At 36.0% G+C, this 24,833-nt stretch overlaps 1 protein-coding gene across 12 annotated transcripts in view; it reads left to right on the top strand.

Moving 5' to 3' along the window:
* ADGRL2 (adhesion G protein-coupled receptor L2) overlaps positions 1-24,833 on the top strand; it is a 214,238-nt gene that overhangs the window by 177,225 nt on the left and 12,180 nt on the right. For all 12 annotated transcript variants that reach the window (XM_063298183.1, XM_063298181.1, XM_063298182.1 and 9 more), the window contains 5 exons: positions 2,899-3,108; positions 4,644-4,864; positions 7,040-7,106; positions 18,916-19,007; positions 21,096-21,264. In XM_063298183.1, the coding sequence (XP_063154253.1) occupies positions 2,899-3,108; positions 4,644-4,864; positions 7,040-7,106; positions 18,916-19,007; positions 21,096-21,264 (759 nt within the window). The remainder of the gene's footprint in view (positions 1-2,898; positions 3,109-4,643; positions 4,865-7,039; positions 7,107-18,915; positions 19,008-21,095; positions 21,265-24,833) is intronic.

The following is a 24,833-nucleotide window of genomic DNA, read 5'->3' on the forward strand; positions in this document are numbered from 1 at the left end:
AGGAACAAATTTGCATTATAATTTCAATATATCTACAGCAGCATTTCCCAACTTTGACCCTGGAGGAACCCTTGAAATATTTTTCTGGCCTCAGGGAACCCCTACACATTCAGGCTCAAATATAGGTCAAAAGTTACAAAATTATTATGTTTGTTTCATGTATAGGCCTGTATATATGCATTAACAGTGTTCTTAAACTAAAAATAAAGAATGAAACTTACCTCTTCAATGTGAAGTTGCCCGAATTTGAAATGATATTTTAAATAAATTGTGATCTCCCAGGGAACCCCTAGTGACCTCTCATGGAACCCTAGGGTTCCACAGAACTCAAGTTGAGAAACCCTGATCTATAGTAATCTATGTAACTTGATTTTGCATGCAATTCCTGCCCATACAGAACCCTTTAACACTTGGGATAAAATTCTGGCTATTGAGCTTTCAGTTGTTGGGGAAAGTGTTATATAAATCACCCCCAGCCTGTTTATCATGAGAAGCTAGTCCTAAATTGGGAAATTCAGAGCTAGTAAGAACATGTAAAAAAGCTTTTGAAAAGTTGTCTAGATACTTCTTTGTTACAGATATACCCTACTCTTGGCAGCTTACAGAATATATAAAAAGGCAACAGTTAAAACATCCATGCTATAATTAAATAATGACACCATAAGACCCCAACAAAGACAGAAAAAGAACAAGCAAGAACAAAAAATAACATATGCCTTCCAGCATAATTCTTTTTTCAATAATTTCCTAAAAGCCAGCAGGAAGGGGGAGAATCTGGTCTCCATAGGAAGGCTGTTCTAGAGCATTGATGCCTCCCCAGAAAAGCAGTACCTTCTAGTCTCAGCCCTATTCACCTCTCAGACATGCAAGACTTAAAAGCAGCTGCTCCCTACAAGACACTAGTGCTGGTCTACAAGATATACAGCCAAGCGGCCTTGTGCAAACAGCTGATTGGCACAACAGTAATTCCTTTGTGCCCCACATTACTTTTAATTTATCGGTGCAGCCCTTTCTCCTCTATGAGTTGTCCACCCCAGATCTAGTGAGTGAGGCTGATTCTACTTCGAACAGATGATCCTGCAAATACACAGGGACTAAGCCATGAAGTGTAGCACCTTAACTTGTACTGGCAACTAGCACAGGGCCTGCAAAATTGTTGATATTTGCTCCCATTGCCAGGAACCAGTAAGTACACAGGCTGATGCATTTTGGAATAGTTGCAGTTTCCAAGTTTATTTTATTTTTTATTTATTTATTAAATTTATATCACCGCCCATCTCCCCCAATGGGGGACTCTGGGCGGTTTACAATAAATAGCACTAAAAACATAGCCACATAAAAATTACATAAAAATATACATAAAAACAAATGTAAAATCCAAGTGGAGATGGAACACAATCACTAAGAGGTGCTATGGCGCCAGCCATCCCCAGGTGGAGCTATCACTCTCCCCCTCCCAAGCAAGGCAGCAGAACCAGATCTTAAGTTTCTTCCGGAAGTCCGAGAGTGAGGAAACCTGTCTCAACTCCGGGGGCAAGATGTTCCAAAGGGCGGGCGCCACTGCAGAGAAGGCTCACCTCCTGGACCCCGCTAGATAAAATTCCTTTGCTGATGGGGTCCGTAGCTTTGCCTTAAAGGGCAGCCCCATGTAATACACTGGGTGGTAATCTGAATAGGTTATTGTAGGTAGATCCTCCTGAACTAGGAAGGGTTACAGCTGGCACACCAGCCAAAGGTGGGCAAAGGCCCCTTTATCCACAGCCTCCACCTATTGTTCCATCATGAGCCATAAATCCAGAAGAATCCCCAGATCGCAAACCTGTTCCTTCAAGGGTAGTGCATGCCCATCAAGAGATAGTGCTGAGTGTTGACAGAGAACTCTGATGTACAAACAGTACCCCTGTCTTACTTGGGTTCAGTTTCAGTCTGTTCTCTTTCATCCAGACTATTACAACCTGCAGGTGCCAGAGTAGAACATCAACAGCTGCAACTCTCTTACAGCCTGGGGTGGTGATATAAATATCATTAACATAGTAATTTTACCATACCCAGTGGTGTTATGTAGATGCTAAAGATCAAGGGAGAGAGAACCTCTCTGTGGTATCCCTCATATCAGAAGCCATCAGGCCAACCTTTCAGCCCCCACCAGATATTGTTGGCGATAACAGTAAAGTACAACATTTCACTGGCTGGCTAGGTTCAGATATTGAGGTAAACAACAATTTTGAAACCATCATTTATTGACTAAACTAATACTAAATATATACATATGCAAGGTTAAGTTATGAACTATGGTTTGCAAAGCACTATAGGTAGGTTCACATAAATTATAAACCATTATGCCTTGTTGTGATGTGATGTGCAGACCCAGCCAGTAATGTCCTTTACTTAACTGGAATGTTAAGGATATGGATCTACTTTATTTAAGGAACATACAGTTTTATTGAAGAACTCCATTGTACTTCAGCTTCCTTTGCTATCATAAACAGTGTTTTCTTTGTACACTCAACAGAGCAATGTTCCAAAATGTGTCTTTTCAGTTTACAGTGTAATATGTGGTTTCTCCTCCTCCTACTTTATTGGTTTCATTTATTTTTATCATTGTTTATTTTAGCATTACTATTACCAGTTCTTTTATAATGGGCAGACTATAACTTATTTTATAGATAGATCAACAGATGTCTATAGGTTCCATAGGTTAGGCTATCTCACATTGCTATCTGTCTTTGCTATCAATGCAAATTTGCACTTCTAATGCAAAACAAATCTGTCTTTTTACCAGTTAAGCTGTTGTATAAGACAAAATCATGATTCCTTAGTGTTAGATGTGAACCTGATATTTTACTTGTCCATTAGTCAATATTGACACTAATTTTTCTCCATCTTCATTACTTCCAGTACAAAAATGGAATGCATGGCTTACTCCTTACCGTCATCACCTGGGTAGGAATTGTCATCTCCCTCGTCTGCCTGGCAATTTGCATCTTTACTTTCTGTTTCTTCCGTGGCCTTCAAAGTGATCGGAACACAATTCACAAGAACCTTTGCATTAACCTCCTCATTGCAGAATTTATTTTCCTAATAGGCATTGATAAGACTGAATATAAGGTAAGCCCTCCACACTTGTATACATTTGTAGGTTTTGTTTTCTAAGCTGAAAAAATATGTCTTCAATTTATACCCCAGTTTTCCCTCTAAACTGGATGATCAAGCAGATAACAATAGAAAAACAAAACACAATCAGCAGCAACAAAAATGTGGTGAAATTAACTGTGTACATGATACATACATCAATATTAAAACCTTCATAGAAACATTTTTAAAAAGGGATTTAAATCATTTTCTGAAGGTGGAGAGAAAGGGAGCCATAATTCTGTATACAACACCAGTTTTATTGTTATATGGCTTAGATCTGGTTCTCCAACTGAATGGCTTCCAGGATGGTTGAAACTGTAATTCAACACAACTGAAGGACACCAGACTGCAGGAAGGGCTGACTAGATGCTCCTGTGCCAGAAAGATTAATTCCTTTAGAAGGGAATTATTTATTTTTAAGCATCGTTGTCCAGATTTAAGTCATGTTAAAATTACAGCTATTTTAATTAATCAGTCTCTGCATGATACAGGAAATAAAAAGTGTTGCGACAGAAACTGTTGACTGAAAGGCTGTAGGCAACCACATTATTCTGACTTAGGGTCATGCATATGTATTTCTAAGAGACAGAGGTTCTACATGTGCATATACTGTAAAGAGCATTGCAATAATCATTCATACTGGCATATGGCTCCTTGTAAAAGTACTATGGTCATACTCCTCTAACTGTAAAGTGTGAATAGAGCCAAATAAAATAAAATAAAATTTATAGGGATAAAATAGAAGCAGTACCGCTGATATGAATCGAACCAAAGCAGTACTGTTAAAGACTTAAATCTCTGTTGGGTTTTTTGGTACTGAGTTGCATCTTCTTGTCAATATGCAGATGCATTCTCTATCCAGTGATGCAGTAGTGCTGAAATTGTTTCCATTCATGACCTTCACTTTTCATGATGGAAGAGCTTTTTCTTATATTTCAAGACCTGAGACAGAACTCCAACTTTTCTAAAATAAGCTTTCCTCAAGATTAAGGATTTCATTCTTAACCTGGTTAGTGACATAGCACTTTGTCTTATATAGACAAAGAAAAAATATTTAACATTAAAGGAAATGGAATACCCTTACATATTATTTTCAACAGAAGTTATAAATAATACATTTAGCAGCAGTTTCTTTATATTTCTGTACCAAATCATTTGCAGTATAAGCCTTGCAGCAGACTGTTAAGATTGCAGTACCAAAAATTAATAGGCTGCTTTCCATACTTAATATTCTATTATGCTGAATAATGTTAATAGGCACACATTTCTATATCTTAACTTACAGAGTACAACAAAGGATGGGGTACAGCTACTGAGAACACACAGAAGTTTAACCATGCTGAATACAAACTTCTGCTTTTGAGAGATTCTTTGAATCTGTGTGTGGGCTCTGTCTAAAATCTGAGCACTCTGTTGGAACCAGATTATTCTTATTTTAGAAACATCAGATTAAACAGAAAGGTTGAAGGAGTTGTTGTTTGTATTTGACTGTTTCTGTTTCTTTGCAGATTGCATGCCCCATATTTGCAGGCCTCTTACACTTTTTCTTCCTGGCAGCCTTTGCCTGGATGTGCCTAGAAGGCGTACAACTCTATCTTATGTTAGTAGAAGTATTTGAAAGTGAATATTCTAGGAAGAAGTACTATTACGTTGCTGGCTATCTCTTTCCTGCAACTGTTGTTGGTGTTTCAGCAGCTATTGACTATACAAGCTATGGAGCAAAAAATGCGTAAGTAAATGCTAGCATCTAGTATTTTGGGTGTATAGTATTGTTTTATTAAGTGCACTAGCTATCGGACAGAAAGCCAAGAGGTCTGAAATAAATGAAGAATGAAACACACAAAATAAAGTAACATCTGAAGACATTATTAGTAGGGAATGACAATGTGATTCTATGTAAGTCCTTTATAATTTTTTAATTATAGAATAATTATACATTCCAGATTCTAAATAATGGCATTACATTACTTTACTTTATATTACTTACATTACAAGAAGCTGAGCTGGAATAATTAGGGTAGGAAAAGAAATACATATTTTTTGAAGTGGGGAGCTCCAATCGATATTAAGACAGCAGATCTCAGTCACTTTTATTTGTAGTCTCGTTGAACAGGGTGGGGCTTACTTGAGAGCAGAAGTGTGGGGAATTTTGCTGACATCAAATTATATTATTGCAAAATATAATGCCTTACTTAGTTTTAAACTTTTTTTTAGGTATCATTGTTCAGCTGGTCTTCTGGCAGGATGTCCTCTAAACAATAGTAGCTTAGTATTTCAGTACATATTTTTCAATTTGATAATATTTTATCAGGCATGAACAAGTAGATTAAAATTAGCCATTGCCTTCTATTTATAAAATAGGGCATTATAGAAAGTTATATAAGGTAGACACAAAATATGATTTATTTTTATTTATTTATGTGGCTGGAGGCATAAATATGCCTTCTAATAGTGCTTGCTTTGTCCATTGCTTAAATGCTTACAGCATGGTCAGGTATTGTTTAATACAAGAAGTCTGCTTAATTTTGCTGTTGATGAAAGACAAATAAATGTGATTCATTAGGGAGCTACTTGTGGTGTATAAAAAGTGAATCATTAAATGAAGTGAGTCCTCCTAGCTGATGCTTAATTTAGTTTAATGCTATTTGCTTTTAATTGTTGAATATCCAGTTGGGAATGGTGGCTTTTTTATTGATGATGTACTTTTTTGCTGAAAAAGTAGGATGTCTAATTATTTTCTAAGTTTCAGATAGGCATGTTTGTGATGATCAGATAATAAAATTGAATTAATCTTGATTCCTGGTGATTGAATAAACATGTTCATATTGTTTTCTTGGCAACAGTGTAGAAAATATTTGACACTGTCTTCTTCTGAGATGTTCCTTTTTTGACTTCCTAGTTTAACTTTTAGCTTTGGGATTTACTAACAGTCTCCCTTGCAAATACTAGTCAAGTCTGACCTTGCTTGATGTTTTTTGAAATCAGCCATGATTACTAGGTTCTGCCCCTTGCTGTAGTTAAACAATAGATTAAACAGTAGCATATTTTAAGGCATTGTGTAGCAGGGAGATGGACCACACTTCTGTTTAGATATCATAGGTGTATCAGAGACATAAGAACAAAGAATTGGTCCATAAGAAAAAAGAATTGGAGGAGATTAACCTCATCCACCATGCTGTTTGTTAACTTAATATTTTCGGCATTTTCTTTATTCTCTTGACATCAACACTAAAGTTGATTTAATAGAACATAAAGTAGAAAGGGACAGAAGGAGGGAAAAGAAAACAAATAATGGTAAAGAAAGGATACATACATATTGATGTATTGTATGTTGGGATTAGATAGACTCCAGGTGTCAAGAACATAAACAGAACTGTGACACAACACTGCAGACCCTATTTTTTATTATGAAGTTGTTCTTTATAAATAGTCCTCCAACAGGAAATGACCAGTTTGGATAAAGTTGAGAATATGAGTTAGTAATCAGCACAAAATATGATGAGTAACACAAAGAAATTACATAAAATACAGCTGTTTGCATATAGTTTATTGTTATCCAGATTTCCAGACAAAGAATGTTTCATAACTTGTTCAAACACATAACTTATTTCCACAGGGAGGGAGAGAGAGAGAATATATTGGTAGTCTAGATTAAATTATCCAGATGTTTGCTGGTGAATTATTTTCATTTTCACCGAATTGGCCTCCCCAACATTCCAAACCTAAGATATCAGGAGATGCTAGTTATTTGCAAGAAAAGATTTCAAATGGATGTCCACTTAATGCCATTGCTAAAAGGGATCTCATAACCAGGAAGTCTATGAGAGTTAGTTCTTTGCAGTTTCCATAATATTCTTTGTTCATGAACTGTTTTTGTTTTTTGTTTTTCCCTTTTCCGAAATAGTTGCTGGCTCAAGGTTGACAACTATTTTATCTGGAGTTTTATTGGGCCTGTTACCTTCATTATTCTGGTAAGAATATGGTCTCTTTCACTTTAGGCATTTGCCTGTCTTTCTTCCAGGTTAATCTGATATATTTCAATAGCAGTGATCAAGTCTTTGGTTGCTAGATCATAGTATTTGTTATAAAAATGCCTACTGTAAATGAAACAAAAAACAACATGTTTATTACAGCCCTAAGGCCAGATATGTGAAACAAAAAATGATTTGCCACTTTTCATGGACATTGGTGGCTATCTTTAAAATGAATTAGGGCCCATCCATGCACATCTCTTGCATAAATGACAGCTGCATTGTTATATAAATTATAAATGTTAATGTTAATCCCTGGGCAGATCTCTGTCTTCCCTTTGGATGACACCTTTTGGATTTCTGAATTTCTTTTGGATTTCTGATACTTAGTGAACCATGAACTGGTTCATCCACCTCAGTCCCAGCAAACTGATGGGTGACTTTGGGCCTGGCACTGATTTTTCACACAATCAGCATCATAGGGGTTGTTACTGTGGGGAATGTTGAAGGACGGAGAGGGATGTTCTTTTTTGTACTCTCTGAGAAAATGAATTATGCTGTCCTTAAGATTGTTGAAAACCATGTTCATAGTCTATAATTAACAGTAGACTAACAAAAATTTATGGAGAGTGGAGAGTGCATATAAGACCATGATTGGCTTGCAGTGGTTTCTGATTAGCCGCACTTCACTTATGGTTTTCTCCCTGAAGCAAGTAGAATATGATGTGAAGATGAAGGATATTGACATTGTTATTATTCATGGTCAGATTACTGTCTGGCCACCCTGAGGCTTGTGGCCACTATCAGTTTATGGAGCCATTAATATGGTCTGACCCATACATTTTATGGATCCAGTTGGTTTCCAGTAGGGACTTGGAAAATTTTCCAGTCATTCAGTTGGACACCTCTGGAATATGAAGTCAGTAAAGGGTTAGGGTTGCTCTCAAGCAGCTTCTTCTTGGAAAATGATCCAGGCAGACTCCTTGTTTTACTGAGTAGCTCCAGGAGATGAATTACCTGAGGAGATTCCTGGATCAACACTGGCAGAAGGTGAGGAGTGAAGATGACCATATATGTTTATGAGCCCAAATTCAGGCCTACACTATGGCAGTGAGGGTGGTGAAGCATCAATGCTTCTCTGCATTTATTGTATCTGAAGAGTGCTGGCCATCAGTGCTATTTAAGCTGACCCAATCCTTTCTGGGTTCTGGGACCAGGATTAGGTGGTGCTGCTCTGCTTGTCCTATTTGATATCTCAGTGCTATTTGATTCTATTGACTATGGTCTGTTTTTGTATGGCCACAGAGGATTGGGAATTAGGGGCACAGGTTTGCAGTGTTTCCACTCCTTCCTAAGTGGACCATTCGAGTCAGTGCCCTTGAGCATTCCAGTGTATGGTGGTCCTCTATACTACTTAACATCTACATGAAATCTTCCCTCAGTGTAAGTCAGGTATCATCAATAAGCTGATGATACTCAGTTTTACATCTGTATCCCAGGCTGAGCAAGAGGTGAGAAGGAAGTCCTTAGCTGGTGCCTGGAATCTGTCAGGGTCTGGATAGAGTGAAACAGATTTAAATGCCAGCAAGATGGAAGTACTATTGGTACAAAGATCTCCTAATTCCATAAATATTCCATTTAATGCTCTAGATGAGCTGCACTTCACCTGACTGAACTGGTGCACAATTTAAGGGTTCTCCTAGACTCAGGGTTTTGTTTGTCCTGCAGGTGGTAGAAAAATGTGGCCAGCTTTACTGGTTCCTAAGTGTCATCCTCTCCTGGACCAAAAGGCATTGAAAACAGCAAATGCCCTTGTTATATCTCAGTCAAACCACTGTAATTCACTTCACATGGGGCTGCCCTTGAGGACAACTTGGAAGCTGCATGTGGCACAGAATGCTGCTGTTCACTTGCTAGCCAGTTCATCAGAATAATACCTGTTTTGCAGGTGTTGCTAGTAAATTTCTGGGCCCAATTAAAGATGCTGTGATTACCTATAAAGGTATTACTTATACAGCTTGGGCCCTTCTTACCTTCACAAACATCTTATCTAGGTAGAAGCTGCATGCCCTACATGGTCTAACCAGGAGAGGATAGTACAGATACCAGTTCTTGAGACATCAAGGGAGCTGGGGCCTAGAAAAATAACCTTTTCAGTAGTAACCTTATTACGGTGAAACAGCTTACTCTCTGTTCTTTAGGAAAATGGAAAAAAAAATATTTTCTGCAGAATCTTTGGAGAAAGGGATTTTTAACTGGAGGACAATAGTTGATATATTTTAATTTTATAGGTGTTACGTGTTGTTTTAATGTTTGAATATTGTAAACTGCCTTAAGTCTGAGGAGTCGCCAACTTACAAATCACTAGAGTAATTAAATAATTAAATGTGGATAGCTAATTGAATTTATTTATGGTATAATTCATGTATGTCTACTGAGAAAAAAAAAAGTCAGTTGAATTCAGTGGCACTCATACAAGGGATGTGTCCATAGGAGTGTTTCTTACTCATTTTATTAAAATTCTGCTATCCTATCAGGAGTTTGAACCATTTTATATATGTGATTTCTAACTAATTATCTATTGGAGTCAGATCCCTTTAGCTGTTGGAGTTAGAGTAGCATGTTAGAACAGTCTGTCATATACATTTAAAATGGAAATGTCTTAAACCCTTTCCAACATCTTTCATTTGAGATGTTATCAAATATAATTATATCAACATCAGCTTTTATACTCTTATACAAAATTAATTTATCTAGTACTGTTTGCATACCCTGATTTTTTAAACTGTTGTATAAATTGCAAGATGTGTTACATCTCAGAAATAGTGACATTAGAGGCTTTAGTTTTTTATCTTCTAGTAAATGCTTACCAGCTTTGTCAGTACAAACAGAATCATAGGGTGTTTATTTTTTTCAAAAATATAGTGATCATAACAACTTCCTGTAAATAAAGCAAAGCAGTCATATTATCCACAACAAGCTATACAACTGAGATCAGTGGCTTGGACTTTAAAACAGGAACAGAACCATTGTAACAAACAATCCAAAAAACGGGGGTGGAATTTGCTGTAGTTGGCTGGAAGGAAAGAATGCACAATTGCTGTTTGTCCAAATTCCCCCTTCCTTTGCATTCCTATATCACACCTTATGTGGATTAGAAGAGTCATTTGACCATCATGATTAGCTTTTGAAATGCACAATGTTAAAATGGGAAGGAGAGGTTGAGAAGGGCTATTGAATTCATTCATCCTATTCATGCTAAGTGAATGGTCTTTCCAGTCAAAGTTATGAAGAACTATGAAATCAATTTGTATAGTAAGTTACATAACAATGATTCATTAAACCAGAAAACTTTCTCTTTCAACATTTAGGTAACTGGCAAATCTAGCAATGCCAGCAGTTAAAATTATCTTGATTGGACAGTACAAATGCTATTTAAGGGCTGCAGTTACTTACATGGGTGGCCTGAAGAAAGACTGATTTTACCTGTATCACAATACAGTTGAAGATTTGGTTTGCAAGTAGTAGGTAATCACAAACAATTGTCATGAATGAGTTCTTGGTTATTATGGTATGAGGACTATTTGTAGTTTCATTGTTCCTTATACAGCTCTTCTTGGTAATATATATTGAGGAATATTTATTATCATATTAAAAGACTTTCTTACTTAAAAAAAAGAACCCATCTCCCATTTCCACTCTTTGAATTCTCCTGAGTAGCATATGTTGTTAGAGGGACTTGTTCTATGAAGTTTTCCATCTGTCTTCTCAAAGATCATGACTGATACAAGTGTGTATGGAGGACAGATGAAACAGCAAAATACACTGTGCTGTTCCTCATTTAATGTTAAAACATGTGTGACCCTGAGCAAAGCCTGTGAGTTCATATATTCACTGTCTTCAACCTCTCATCTTAAATGGCCAGAAAAAGGACTTTGCTTGCATTTTGCTGCACTGACTTGTTCAACTTGCTGATATCAAAGAATCATATTTACTTAGCTTATTATGAATTTCATAACTCATTGATTGAAGCTGATCTGTACAAATTCAGTGGAGATTTCTGGGTGGTTAAGTCTGTTTTTTTTTTTTTGCTTTGCACTGAACAGTAGTTTAACAAAACCACAGAAGTGTGGTATTAATGACAGGGAGTAGTAAAAATGATAATTACTCTGGAAATGCATATCATAATTAAAAAATAGCATGATTAAAAGAAATTCAGCAAGTCTATTCCATCTCTTCCTCTCTTTCTCTACATGTGGGCATAAAGCATGCATGTATAAATACACATATACTGATGCATATGTGTGAGTATATGTGTGTGTGTGTGTGTTTACTGAACACACTTCGTTCTTCAGTTTGTTCTCCTTCTCTCTCTTTCTAAAACATACATTGTGTCTAAGCCTTGGGCACTGCTGCAGATATTGCTGTTTTCTTCTAACCAGGTCAGAACAGAAATCAGGGTGATGGACATTTAATCGTATTGACCATGTACAGTTAGAGTCCACTATTATTTACCAGCCATGACATTATTATCCTGCAAATCATTTAGGCTGAGAAGTGAAAGGCCTTTGGGAACTATATTCCCAACTTCAGAAAATATGAAACAGCAGGTAGCAATCACTGCAGAGTTCCTTGGAGTTATTCTTCTCTGGCAATTGCTTTGCCCTCTAATCGTCCGGACCAAACGAGAAAAGATGTGTAATGATTCAGGAACAGTTGAATGTGAATACTGTAGACAAAAAACAGTCATAAGCATAAATGGACATATACATAATCAACATGATTCAAGAATTTAAGATTACCATCATTATAACAATATGGCCATACTTGCATTATCACTTCAGAAGCTGTTGTTAGCATTTAACCATTTATTACCTTCATAAATATGCCACATTCTACTTTTTTAATGACATAAATTGATGTCCTAGACTTAGAATGTGATAGGGTTTTTTTGCCTTGTTTTTGGAAGGAAGAATTAGTCACCTGGTAACAAATATTTAGGCAGCCGGAATCTTTTAATTCAATACAAAACGAGTAGTCTTAAGATTATGTTCTGAGACAGCAGCAACTTGTATAGTTAAAATACAATGTTTATGTATTTTAAAATGTGCAAGCATAGGATAATATATGTAATTCAAGAAAAATACTTATTTAATGTGATGCAAATAATTTTTTTCACCCTAACCTAATACAGAATTATGCATCACCTTACTAAAATAACTATTATTTTGAGTTCATGAGATAGGCAGGTAAATGTTTGATCTTGCTATGATATTTATTTTTAAAAACTGGAATAAATGTACATACTTTTCATATAATAGATTTCCAAGAGGTTTAAAAAAAATCTAATCTCCTGAAATATTTTGTATAAAGTACGTAGAATGAGGGACGCGGTGGCGCTGCGGGTTAAACCGCTGTGCTGCTGAGCTTGCTGATTGGAAGGTTGGTGGTTCGAATCCGTGCGACGGGGTGAGTTCCCGTTGCTAGTCCCAGCTCCTGCTCACCTAGCAGTTCGAAAACATGCAAATGTGAGTAGATCAATAGGTACCGCTTCAGCGGGAAGGTAACGGCGTTCCGTGTCATCATGCTGCCCACGTGACCCTGAAAATGTCTATGGGCAACGCCGGCTCTAAGGCTTAGAAACGGAGATGAGCACCGCCCCCTAGAGTCGGACACGACTGGACTTTACGTCAAGGGAAACCTTTACCTTTACCTTTACGTAGAATGAAGGGTTCACAGGATTGCAAAATTTTAATGTTTTTTATTTCATCAAATTAATTAGCAAAATATTAATAACATACATAAACACTATTAAAATAATATACCATTAAAATTTAACAGGAGATGTGGTGGTGCTGCGGGTTAAACCGCTGAGCTGTCGATCGGAAGGTCGGCGGTTCGAAACCGCGCGACGGGGTGAGCTCCCGTTGTTAATCCCAGCTCCTGCTCACCTAGCAGTTCGAAAACATGCAAATGTGAGTAGATCAATAGGTACCGCTTCGGCGGGAAGGTAACGGCGTTCCGTGTCGTCATGCTGGCCACATGACCCGGAAGTGTCCTATGGACAACGCCGGCTCTAAGGCTTAGAAACGGAGATGAGCACCGCCCCCTAGAGTCGGACACGACTGGACTTTACGTCAAGGGAAACCTTTACCTTTACCTTAAAATTTAACATACCTTCTGCAAAATTTGAAAAAAAAGGGGGGAGGGACTGTAAATTTATATCATGGACAAAAGACTCTGTAATGTTTGACCAGGTTACTGATATAATTCATTGCATTTTTTGTTTTTATCACTTTTGTTAAGAATAATGGGATTTGTTCCTGTCTATTCTGGCTTCAAAGGACTGAGGGGGAATGAGGGGGAAATAGGAAGTTAATTACACAGTTGTTCCTATAAATTAGAAACAAGGAATTGCTGAGATGTTTAAAGTCTTTGGAGTAGGAACAAATTCTTCCCCTTAACCTGTTGAGTTTCCTCCTGATATCTACATAACTAAACAGCACAAAGGAGCTGAAAAATACATTCTGTACTAAAAAAAAAAGACAAGAATTCTAAATCAGTTGATTAATTTAAAAGGAAGAGAATATTTTCATAGATAAAATAGTATTTTTTTTATTAATACAATGTTTTGTGACAAAAATCTCCAGTCTAACCTCACTTTTAAATTTAAATATAAGTTATAAAAGGTAATGATTTAATGAGCAAGACAAGTAATTCATAGTATGTCTTACACTGCTATAGTGTTAAATTGATTTTAGATATGTAAAGGAAGATACATTTTCAGGGTCCCCCCCCCCTTTGTTAAAAAAGAAAGTATTTTTCACTTCATCCCAGCCTAAGAATTTCCAGAATATTTTATGTCTTTACCTATGGGAAAACAGAGTTGTTATATCTATGTAAAATTCTGTGTATAGTAATGACCGGCAACAAACTATTAGTATGCCTGAAATGATTTAATGAAGATCATGACATGTCAGGAACTGTTCTTGTCATTTGGGTAGCTCCATCTGCAATTTCAATAATTCATTCAGTTTGCTGAGAGTTCAGTTTGCAACTCTGTTCGAAGTCTTCTCCAGACTGCATGTTCCAGAGAGGAATGGGCCTTGCATGGTTAAGAAGGACAATCTGGAGCCATTTTAAAGCTGCATTGCCAAGTTTAAAAAAAACAAAACTCCAGGGATGACAAATAGAGTCAGAACTTGTGCAGTTCAGGTATGTTACTTCAGCATGATCTTCCCTTTTTTCCATCTTTTTCAATCCATGTCAGGTCTTCAGCTTACATGGAATGAATTTTAAACTAAGATTTGGTTAAGTGGGTTTGTTGGCTAACAGTGTTAAACTCAACCACCAGTACCCTCCCCCCAAAATATCACATGTATCTTAGGTTTTTCCAAATGAATTGATAGGTTTGCCATGCATGCTGGGCTTTGGTGAAAGAGCCTCTTGAACTTTATGAATTGCATTCTAAAACGTTACACATACATTTCACAAAATGTTTTCTCTCATGAATAGTGAAAAACAGTACAGTGATTCCTGTTTCAAGGAAGTAAATATTAACTCCCCTCAGTGCCATTACGTACCAGGATATTTATTGCTGTGAGGTGATAAAATACTAGACAGTAAGCTTTGATCTGTTGATCCGAAGTCTCTCCTATCTTATGAACATAACTCACATTTTAAAATGCTTTATATTGTACACATGATGTTACATGGGTATTTTAAACTCAAGAAGCTTGGATAAAATGGGAACTGTCACTAATTGAATATTTCAGAGTTTTCCCATAGTAAGAGGGACAGATCTTCGTACAGGGAAAACCTTATACATAGTGGCCTTATAGCCATGATAAAGATCAAAAGCTTACTATTATCTTCAGTGATTAAGATAAGATACCATTGTCAGCATGGACTAATGAACATTAGACCAGCTAGATGAGTTTTTCAACGTTATAGAATTGTAGACCTAGGATTGCAACTTAAACGATTAAGCAATCTGTTTTACAAAATCACACACAAAGGGGGAGAAGGAGGAAGGAAGGGAGGGGGTAAGGAAAATAGAGTAATAAATATAAAACACGGTCATCTTTTTTCTTTTCTTTTTTCACCCTAGATATTGGGTGAGAATGGGAATGAAAATCCCCTCAGAGGTAAACTCTTCCAATTCCCGCCCTCTGAAATGCCTAAAATCATGCTGTTGAAGTTTGGTTAAAAAAAAAAATGTCTGAATTGTGACAGCAAGATTTCACCCCATGGCGATGGAGTAGTTTTTGGAACAAGTACATTTTTTTTCCTTAAGGCCTGCCATTTCCATTCCCATCTTTAAAAAATTACCCCAAATTATTTTTAAAAGCCCAAAGTAATTGGAAAGCCTCCTGCAGCTTGCGGGAATGTGTCCTATCAAATCAGAAAGGTGCCCACTCCTATTTAAGTACAGCACTTTTTCAGTCGGTTTTCCACATCCCATAGTTCACAATACTATAGCAACCTGTCTGAAGTTCTTTAGCTCATGAATGTATCCTAGGGTTCAAGTTTCTCAAAAAAGGTGTGTTTGTTTTCCTTCTCTGTGACTGAAAGTAAATTACATAAAAGGGACAAAATCATAGGCATATATGAGTGGGGAGGTGGCAAAACATGTGTTGTAACATTATATCCAACCCCCCGACTTACATACTTGCGTTCAGGGTCAGGATAAAGTATGGAAGCCTGTGGTTTGCCTTTTGTTGTTGTCATGGTTAGTAACAGATGCCTAAGGCAGATACCTTTCTGGAGGTTCTGCCACTCTTCATCATGATGATGTTCTTTTGTTGGTGATAGTTTTGGCAAAGGTTGTATAAATGCTTTACTGATATTTGAAGGGTTTCTAAGTATTGCTTTTCAGAAAATGAACTTTGGTTTATTGCTTTATGTTATATTCACTAAGATATAGAGAACAAGCATCCTGTGCACCGCTGTCATAGGCACTTCATCTTGCATTTATAGTACTTTTAAGATACTCTCATTTCCCCCACCCACACACATATCATTTGCAGAAGATTTATCATTCTTAATAAAATACAGGACACATTTCTTATATCCATCCTTTCTTCTTTTAACAGAGGCTTCCAAATGCATTGATTCGATTGTATTTGTTTATTCCACCCAAGTTTTGCAAAAAATTATCCATTTTAGGCTGATTCCATTAATTAACAGTTTATTTACAGATAGCATGATGTGAACTATAATGCCACATATCAGGAGACACCATCCAGGTGTTTTGGACTAAAGCCACTGAATTATCTATACTGGCTTAAGACAGATGATGTCTCAAATAACTGGATGGTACTAGCACATCTTTGCCATACGTTGTAGCTGTGGCTGATGTTTGCAGCCTGAAGAACGAGGTGATAAAGGCAGTTAATGTGGTTAGTAGTTAATGTGCTGAATGAGGACAAGGAAAACCAGGTTGAAGTCTACTCCCAGCCATGGAAGCTCACTATCTGAGACAACCAACCTCATAGGGCTGTTTTTGGGAATTGGGCATTTATTCCACAGCATTGAGCATTTTTGGGGGAGCGGAGGAATCATAAATGCTTTCCATAATTTTATTTATTTATTTATTATTCAAATTTTGTTACCGCCCATCTCCCCCAAAAGAGGGACTCTGGGCGAATATTTGAATAATAATAAATCATAAATGCTTTCCATAATTAATGTCCATGGATACCTGGCTCATGTTATACAGCTTAGGTCAGTCCTCAACTTCAACATATGAAGAAACAGTTCAATATAACATTTTGACTTAGAGGTCTTATCTATATCAGTGGTAACGTGTAGTTAATGTTCTGATAGCCCTAGGCAGTCTAAGAAGCAAATTAGAAATAAATTAGAAACATGAAAACAAGAGATGAAATAGCTACATTTATACCCACTAAAGGGTCATACATGACTCGGTGCTTGCACAGGGGACCTTTCACCTTTCACAACTCTGGCACTATTAAAAATCACAATATTCATTGATTGGCCCCAGTGGGGCCTTTAAAACAAACAAAAAAACCCCACTGGTTTAACCTAAACCATGTACACTTTAAGCCATAAAAGCAAGGGACAACATCATACTATGTGATTAATATAAAAACTTGTGTCAAATGCAGCTTTAAATTTCATTGCTTCCAAAATGGTGACTGATCATTCTACAAACCATTATTTTTGTATCAGCCAAGGGTTCAATTCCCAAGAGGCAGCCAGTGCCACCATGCAACAGGTAGAAGACCTGAATATAGGCCCCTTGGTTGTAGCCTCTCTACCCATTGGGGCCAAGAATTCCACACAGACAATATGAATAACAATGTGCATAAAATATCTGTAGTGCTGTGTAGTGTAAGTCATAGAGCCATTTTGCAAGGTAGAAAGAGGACCTATTAGAAGGTCCTTCTACCTTTCTACCTTGCACCAGGAAGAAGTCACAATAGCAAGGCAATGGAAGCAGGAGACCCTAGAGTTAATAATATATCTACCTTTTTAGCCTGCAATAATAGTTTTATGTGGAAAAAGGCAGAAAGACTAGATCACAGACTTCCTATTTTAGGAAACAGACTTGAGTCAACTAGAGAGCAGAGGAGCAGAAAAATAGAAGATGCATGATTTGGACTTTGTAATCTATTATTCTATGGCGTGCCCTTTCTTTTTAACCTCATGAAAAGAATGCATATTCATTAGGCTGGCATCGAAAAAGTTAATGAAATAATAAGGAATTTATAGAATGCAAAGGAACCCATAATTTGTTCTGTGATTTGTGCAGGGAAAAGGGAAGGGGGTCTTGGGTTGTTATTTATTTCTGCAAAGGGGGGGCAAAAAAATTAACCTTGTGGATATATACCCATTAGATTAATTAATTCTTTATAACTGAATTACTTATTTAATGATAAACTATCTCAGCCAACATCATGCTAAAATAATTGCCTTGCATTTGTCTTTTTATTCTATACTTTGTTATTTCTTGATTTTGTTACTCAATATTTTAAATATTTCATTTGCCAATTTTATATGGAATTCAGAAATAATCTGTAATTTTCACTGTATGAACAAATTCAGTAGACGGCTTGGTATCCATTATGGAAACAGGAACTATGTATAATTGGAAGTGAATTTATTTGAATTTTCTTATAATGCTGCTTTCAATTTATATTTTAGTTTTTTATAATGACTTATTCTGTATATATCAGAACTGTGTTTAATTATTAACTTGTGCCATGACATAGAAATATATTTACCTGAAAAGGAGACAGTCCAGAATTTAATACATTCCCTCCACATCTAGGAAAGAAAATAGGCAGAAAGCAAACTATTAGCAGAAGTAAAAATCCTGTTGCAGTTAATTGTGCGTACAAGATTAGCTCACCTGCAAGAGAGATTTTTTTTTCTATTCACACTTCATATTTTAGAAGGATATAAAGTACCTTAAGTGACCAAAAGGGTAGGGATGTATAAGCTTATTTAAATATTTTGCTTTGTTTTTATTATTATATTTTCATATAAGAATTTTACATTAGGCTTTATATATATTGTATAAATAAACTAAAACAAAACTTTAAACAAGAATTTTATCAATTTGATTTGTGTTTGAAAGAATGCAAGATGTGATCTGAAAAAATATTAGCTGGATTTTTACTATTGATCTAATCTTTCGTTGAAGTCCCTTTGCTGAGAATATTCAGTCACACAATAGTTCAGAGAATGATAGCTTTTCCTCTTTTTTGTTTAGTCTGGAGCATCGTCATTAATCAACCTGGTTCTTGAAGTAGTTTGATTTAATTTGTATCTGTTTTGACAGCTGAATCTTATCTTCCTGGTGATCACACTGTGCAAAATGGTGAAGCACTCAAACACTTTGAAACCAGACTCTAGCAGGTTGGAAAACATTAAGTAAGTGCTATGTGTTCAGATCCAAAACTGTGATTATTTGTCTGATTGTTTCAACTGATTGAAAGCTCCCCTCCATTAGGAACACATGGCTTTGTCTCCCAGGAACCACAGATATCAGTTAGAAATGAACAGCACCAGTCTTGCTTTCAACACATTTGTTGCTCTAATGTTACAGACAAGGGTTGAAATTAAATAACTTCTCCTTGGAATGGTGGTCAAGGAATTGGTTTGGTGCCTTCCTGAAATTCCACAGCAGCACAGTCATTTCATTTGCATTTAAAATGCACCTCGAAATTGCATTCCTCTCTGCACGGCTGATGTTGTTCTGCTGGGTTTGTTTTGTTAAATTATTCTCAGCAGTTAGGGGTTCTCAGCCGTTTTCCCAGTCATAATTCTGACCTCCTAAGAGAGTTTGTTCCTATTACTATGGCTATCTTGATGGTTATCCGTTCCTTTTCATGCTAATTTAACATATACTTATTTTTATCTTAATACTCTTTTCCAGAAATTGAAGCAATAGGTTTAACTTAATAAAAATCTTACAGTGGTGGATCACACTTTAGGCTGAGCTAGGCAACATAAGGTCTTCTCTTCCAACTTAAGTCCATGCTTTCTTTGTGTGGACAGAGAATGGAATTAATTTGAAGTTTTCTGGTTAAAACGCTTCAGTCTTATGTTGCCTACTCCAGTTTATACCATTCAGTCATAGGGTTATTTCAGGCTAGGTTATTGTGTTAGTCTGATGCTGAAGGGCTGAATATATTTTATCAGAAGAACCAAGCTCTAATAAGTTCCAAGCAATTGTGGTGAAGACTGGGTTTTTTAATTGTCTTTGAAAATAGAATGTGACAAGGGTAAATTTGCAAGATAGCTAACATTGCAAACTAGATATTGCTTAGATAGGTCATAATATCAGCTTCATTGCATGTTGCATGTTAAGAGAGAGAGAGAGAGCTAATCTTTAGCATCTCTCTCTTTTCTTCCTTTTCTTCCTCTTTTTGTCTTCTCATCTACACCAGTAATTACCGTGTTTGTGATGGCTACTATAATACGGACTTACCTGGGTAAGATAGAACCCTATATTAACAAATTTAAAGCATGACTTTAAAAAAAAGAAGGAAAAAAGAAAAAAAACCTGAAAATTTGGACAATTTCCTGGATTGTCCCTAATTTTAATGAACGACTTCAGAAATATCTAATTTGCTAAACTATTTTCAACTCTTATATGCCTTTATTATTTTAAATTGCTTGCATCTGCACTTTGAATTCTCTCCTTTTGACTAATTTTTATATGAACTTTACTAAAATGCTTTTTTATTAATTTCAAATTAAATTCTGTCTAATAATTTTGTTTCTCTTTTCTGCTTATAATGCTTTCTAGCTATGAAGATAATAAGCCATTTATCAAGTAAGATCATTAGTTAGATGTGGAATGCAATGAATAAATCCCCTTTCCCTTTTCATTCTGTGCTGTCCTCTGCAACTTCTTCCTTTTTTTTCTTCCCCTGAAACTCTTCATTATGAAATCCTTTAAAGATTTTATTTTGTGGCTAAATCCACATACTTATCACATTCAGTAAGACACTTTCCTATGAAAGTTAGAAGACGTAGTCTTAGCTTAGCAGAGTTTTTGAGCTTTCGGTTGTGGGCTATTGAACTGCCGTATAACCTTGCATATCTATGTTATCTGTGTATGTTATGTCAAATTTCAAGCAAGCTTGAAATTAAAAAAAAACTGGCTTCCATTAATGATTAAATATTTGTTATAAAATGCACATACACACATACATACAGATAAACCAAGGGCTTGCAGGATCATAGGTTCTACTTCTGCATTTCAAAATAGTCCTGACAGTTTTCAGTCACAAATAAGAGAAAGGACTCATCTACCACTGCAGCTTTCACTGAAGAATAGTAGTGTTCCTTCTTTAATAGATGAAAGCTAAAACCGAGGTTATTTTTCAGTGTTTGGATACAAACCTAGTAGCAGTCAACCACAGCAAATAAAAATGTAATACATAAGTTTGCAATGTGTTTTTTTTTTTTTTTTAATTCAGCAGTCTTGCTTAATTTTATTTTATTTTTCAGGTCCTGGGCTCTAGGTGCTTTTGCTCTTCTGTGTCTTCTTGGCCTAACATGGTCTTTTGGACTGCTTTACATCAATGAGGAGACTATCGTGATGGCGTACCTCTTCACAGTATTTAATGCTTTCCAAGGAATGTTTATTTTCATCTTTCATTGTGCACTGCAGAAGAAAGTGAGTCCTCACACATTTCCAGATTCTTTTCAGATATGTGTTTTGATCAGTAACGAATAGCTAAATATATACCATAAACATGAGAAGTTATACAGCAAGTTTAAAGAATAGAAGGATAACACAAAACCAAGGGAAAAAAATAAAACTCTTATTCACACTGCACACTGATGTTTGCAGGGGTATTATGGAGCATAGAATTACTAAGTCCCCTGTCGTAGCATAATACTGGTTACAGAATCTGATCACCACCTATGAAATTTTGCCAGATAAATGCTTATGAGCTACTGATCAGTCTCATTGACATAAATGTTAGTCAGTGATTGTTTCATAATGGAATGAAAATATTCTCTTCCCAACAATGTGAACCTTGCATTGGATTCCTCCACCTCCACAAACTGAACGTTAAAAAAAAATTGCACAAAAATGCAATTTAAGTATTTTTGATTTTTTTTTCCACAAAGGTTGCATGTATATTTTTCTGTTACAAAGTGCACATTTCTAATGAGCATTACACATTTTAGCATATAGTTTGTTTTTTTAGTTAGTTTCTTTGAGCCAAGATCTATACAGCAAAACTCTAAATGAGAAATCGGGGGGGGGGGGAGGATAATATGATAGTCTAGAAGGTATTCATTAGATCGCTGTGTATAAGAATTCATGAAGAATGTTTTCATCAAAAGTTGATTACCAGCAAGCTATTTAAGAGACCTGGTACGGTGCTGCTGTTGTTTTTTCCCACACCTAAGCAGAATACTTATTTTATTGTAACATGTAATGCTCTGATAGAAAATATTGTTCAATATAATTTGCTATAAAAATAACAATTGCTGGTTCTAGCATAGGCATTAAATTCTAGTAAATAGAATATATTCTTTGCTTGTATGAAAGTAACCTATGCACTTAATAATACTTTCCATTCTAGGAAAAAAAATGCATTTTTATATCACCAATAAAAAAGGTGGTGTCGAAAATTAAATGAGAAAAGATTAAAGTCAGAGATTTTAAAATGTAATAATAAAAAAACAACTCACAAGTGACATCTTAACCACATTGGGATTATATTTGGGGATTCTTGATTCAAGAGTATTACATTATTTTAAGGTCTTTAGATAAAAAATACATACTGAGTTAGTTATTTGTAATATGTCACATACTATTAAAGTAAACACTGAAAGAGAAGTATCCTTTTGCATTTAGAATCAAGATGGTGTTTCAGAATTTGTTTATAATTTTAATGCCATCTAATTTGTATATTGCAACTTTTAGATAAATTTCTATAAAGTGCTTTTTCATGAAGGGCATTACCATCTGGAGGGATAACTTTGTCAGAATTAAAAATTGCCTGATAAAAATATGATTAAAAAAAAAACCCTGGACAACACTGAACACTTTTCCAGAGTAGGATATTAGGATTTTTTGTTTTCAAAGTCATAAATCCAAAGGTGCACTGTATTTATGTTATTGTTAATAGTTTGAAACAAACCTTATTTTTCTAGGAAGCAAAGTCAGCATAACAAAGTCGTATCAAAATGCCAGTCAAGTGCAGGAAAAGTACTTAAAGTAGTGCAAGGTTATTCATACTTCCGATGACATTCAGGTTGTCATTTGAAGTTTAAAAGCTTCAGTCTCTTTTGCTGGGTATCGTTCCGCTTTTCTTTATGTACCTAATGCAGTCTTTTTATTTGGTTATTGCTAGTGGTCACTAAATTGAGCAGAGAAATAAAATTGGGAAAGTGAAAACAATTATGTTTCCAATCCTGACAAGATGATAGTTCTGTTATCTCCGTTTTCAGCAAGCTGTAATTTAGAAATGATGGCAATGGAATGTGCAGTCCGACAGAAAATGCATATTTGCAGCAGTATAGACAATTAGGTAAAATCACCCCCAGAGAGAGATATTTGGGAGACAGTGAGAGTTTCTGTTGCGTAGAATTCCATAGCAGTTAACATCTTTTAATTGGTAGCTATATATTCCCATGAAATATTAGTATTATTGATCAGTACAGGGTTTTAGTTTTGTTTGAGTTGTTGTTTTTTCCCTGAACAACTAACCACTTTAAACTTTGAGATGTGTTTATATTTGCTGCCTGAAGTTCCAAATAGAACTTCAGGCAGCAAACAGCCACAAATACCTTCCCTTGAAATCAGTAGGTTCATTCCCTTCTGTGTTCTGATATGTTGACGCATGTTCAACACAAATTTAGTTTAATATTGTTTGGCTGTGTCTGTGTGAAAAGCTATTTGTAGAATGGATTTGAATAGAAAGTTGGCCATCAGAAGGACTAGGACAACTGGACAATGCCTCTTCCTTGGCACTGCATGCATGGGAGCCAATCTTCCTTGTTCTCTGTTCATTTGGGAACCCAATAATATTTATATTTTCTTATATGTATTACCTGTCTTTCTATGAAATATGAAAAAGTGTAGCCAAAACCAATAACATCTGAAAGTAAAATAACATTGTAATCTAAAACCATCAAAAGATCAAATGAGAACCTATCGACACAGCAGACAGTAGAGCATAATTGAATAAATACAGGTTAAAACAAGGAACGGTTGAAAAAACAAACCCATTCTTTAAGTTAAATACCTTTTCCATTGCTAACAGGTAAAAGCTATGGGTAAAGGGGCCTCCCTTGTTTGGGATTTCCCAAAAATCTTTGTGTGCTACCATAAGAAAGATCTTTCTTGGTTTCTAGCCAAATGTACTGTACATCAGATACGGTGACAGAGAGAAAAGTACCTGGATGATCTCAATATCTGAGCAGGTTCATACAGATATATGCCTCTGCAAGCAGTGTAATGTGAAAGGAAAACCATGTTTAATGTCTTGAAACATTGATTAGTGACTTAAACCAAACTACATTCAGATATCAGGTGCTATTTGAAACTATTCAGTTCTGTCTTGAATCTTCAATGTCCTGTCATGATCACAGTACTTCAAATAAGAGGAATGATTGTCTGTGTATCAGTAGAAAATAATATTTAGTTGATACATCAAAAGTGTTAATATTTGGTTGTACTGGCCAATGGAATAATATACAGGTAGTCCTCAATTACTGACAACTCATTCAGCGACCATTTGAAGTTATGGCAGCACTGAAAAACTAATCTTACGGCCAGTCCTTGAAGTTGAGGCCATTGCCACAGTCATGGGATCATAATTCAGGCACTTGGCAACTGGCTCACACTTACGACAGTCGTAGCATCCCACAGTCAAGTGATCATCATTTGCAGCCTTCGCTGACAGCTTCCAACAAGCAAAGTAAATAGAGAATCTGGCAAGAAGTTTCAAGTTGTGGTCACGTGATGTTGTGCCTGCGTGAGTCACGATCCCTGACAGAACTGACATAAGTTGGTGTGGTCACATGATTTTTCAGTTTACGACCATGTTGCTTAGTGACAGAGTTGCCAGTCCCTATTACAGTCGTTAAGTGAGGACTACCTGTATTTAAGAAACCTATAAATTAGTTACTGAAAAATATATCACATGTTTTTTTTTCTTTCAAATTTATTTATGTACATATTTATTTATTTGAAATGTGCAGAATTTACCATTCTGGGGACAG

This window comes from Candoia aspera, chromosome 3 (genome assembly GCF_035149785.1).
Source record: "Candoia aspera isolate rCanAsp1 chromosome 3, rCanAsp1.hap2, whole genome shotgun sequence".
Lineage (NCBI taxonomy): Eukaryota > Metazoa > Chordata > Lepidosauria > Squamata > Boidae > Candoia > Candoia aspera.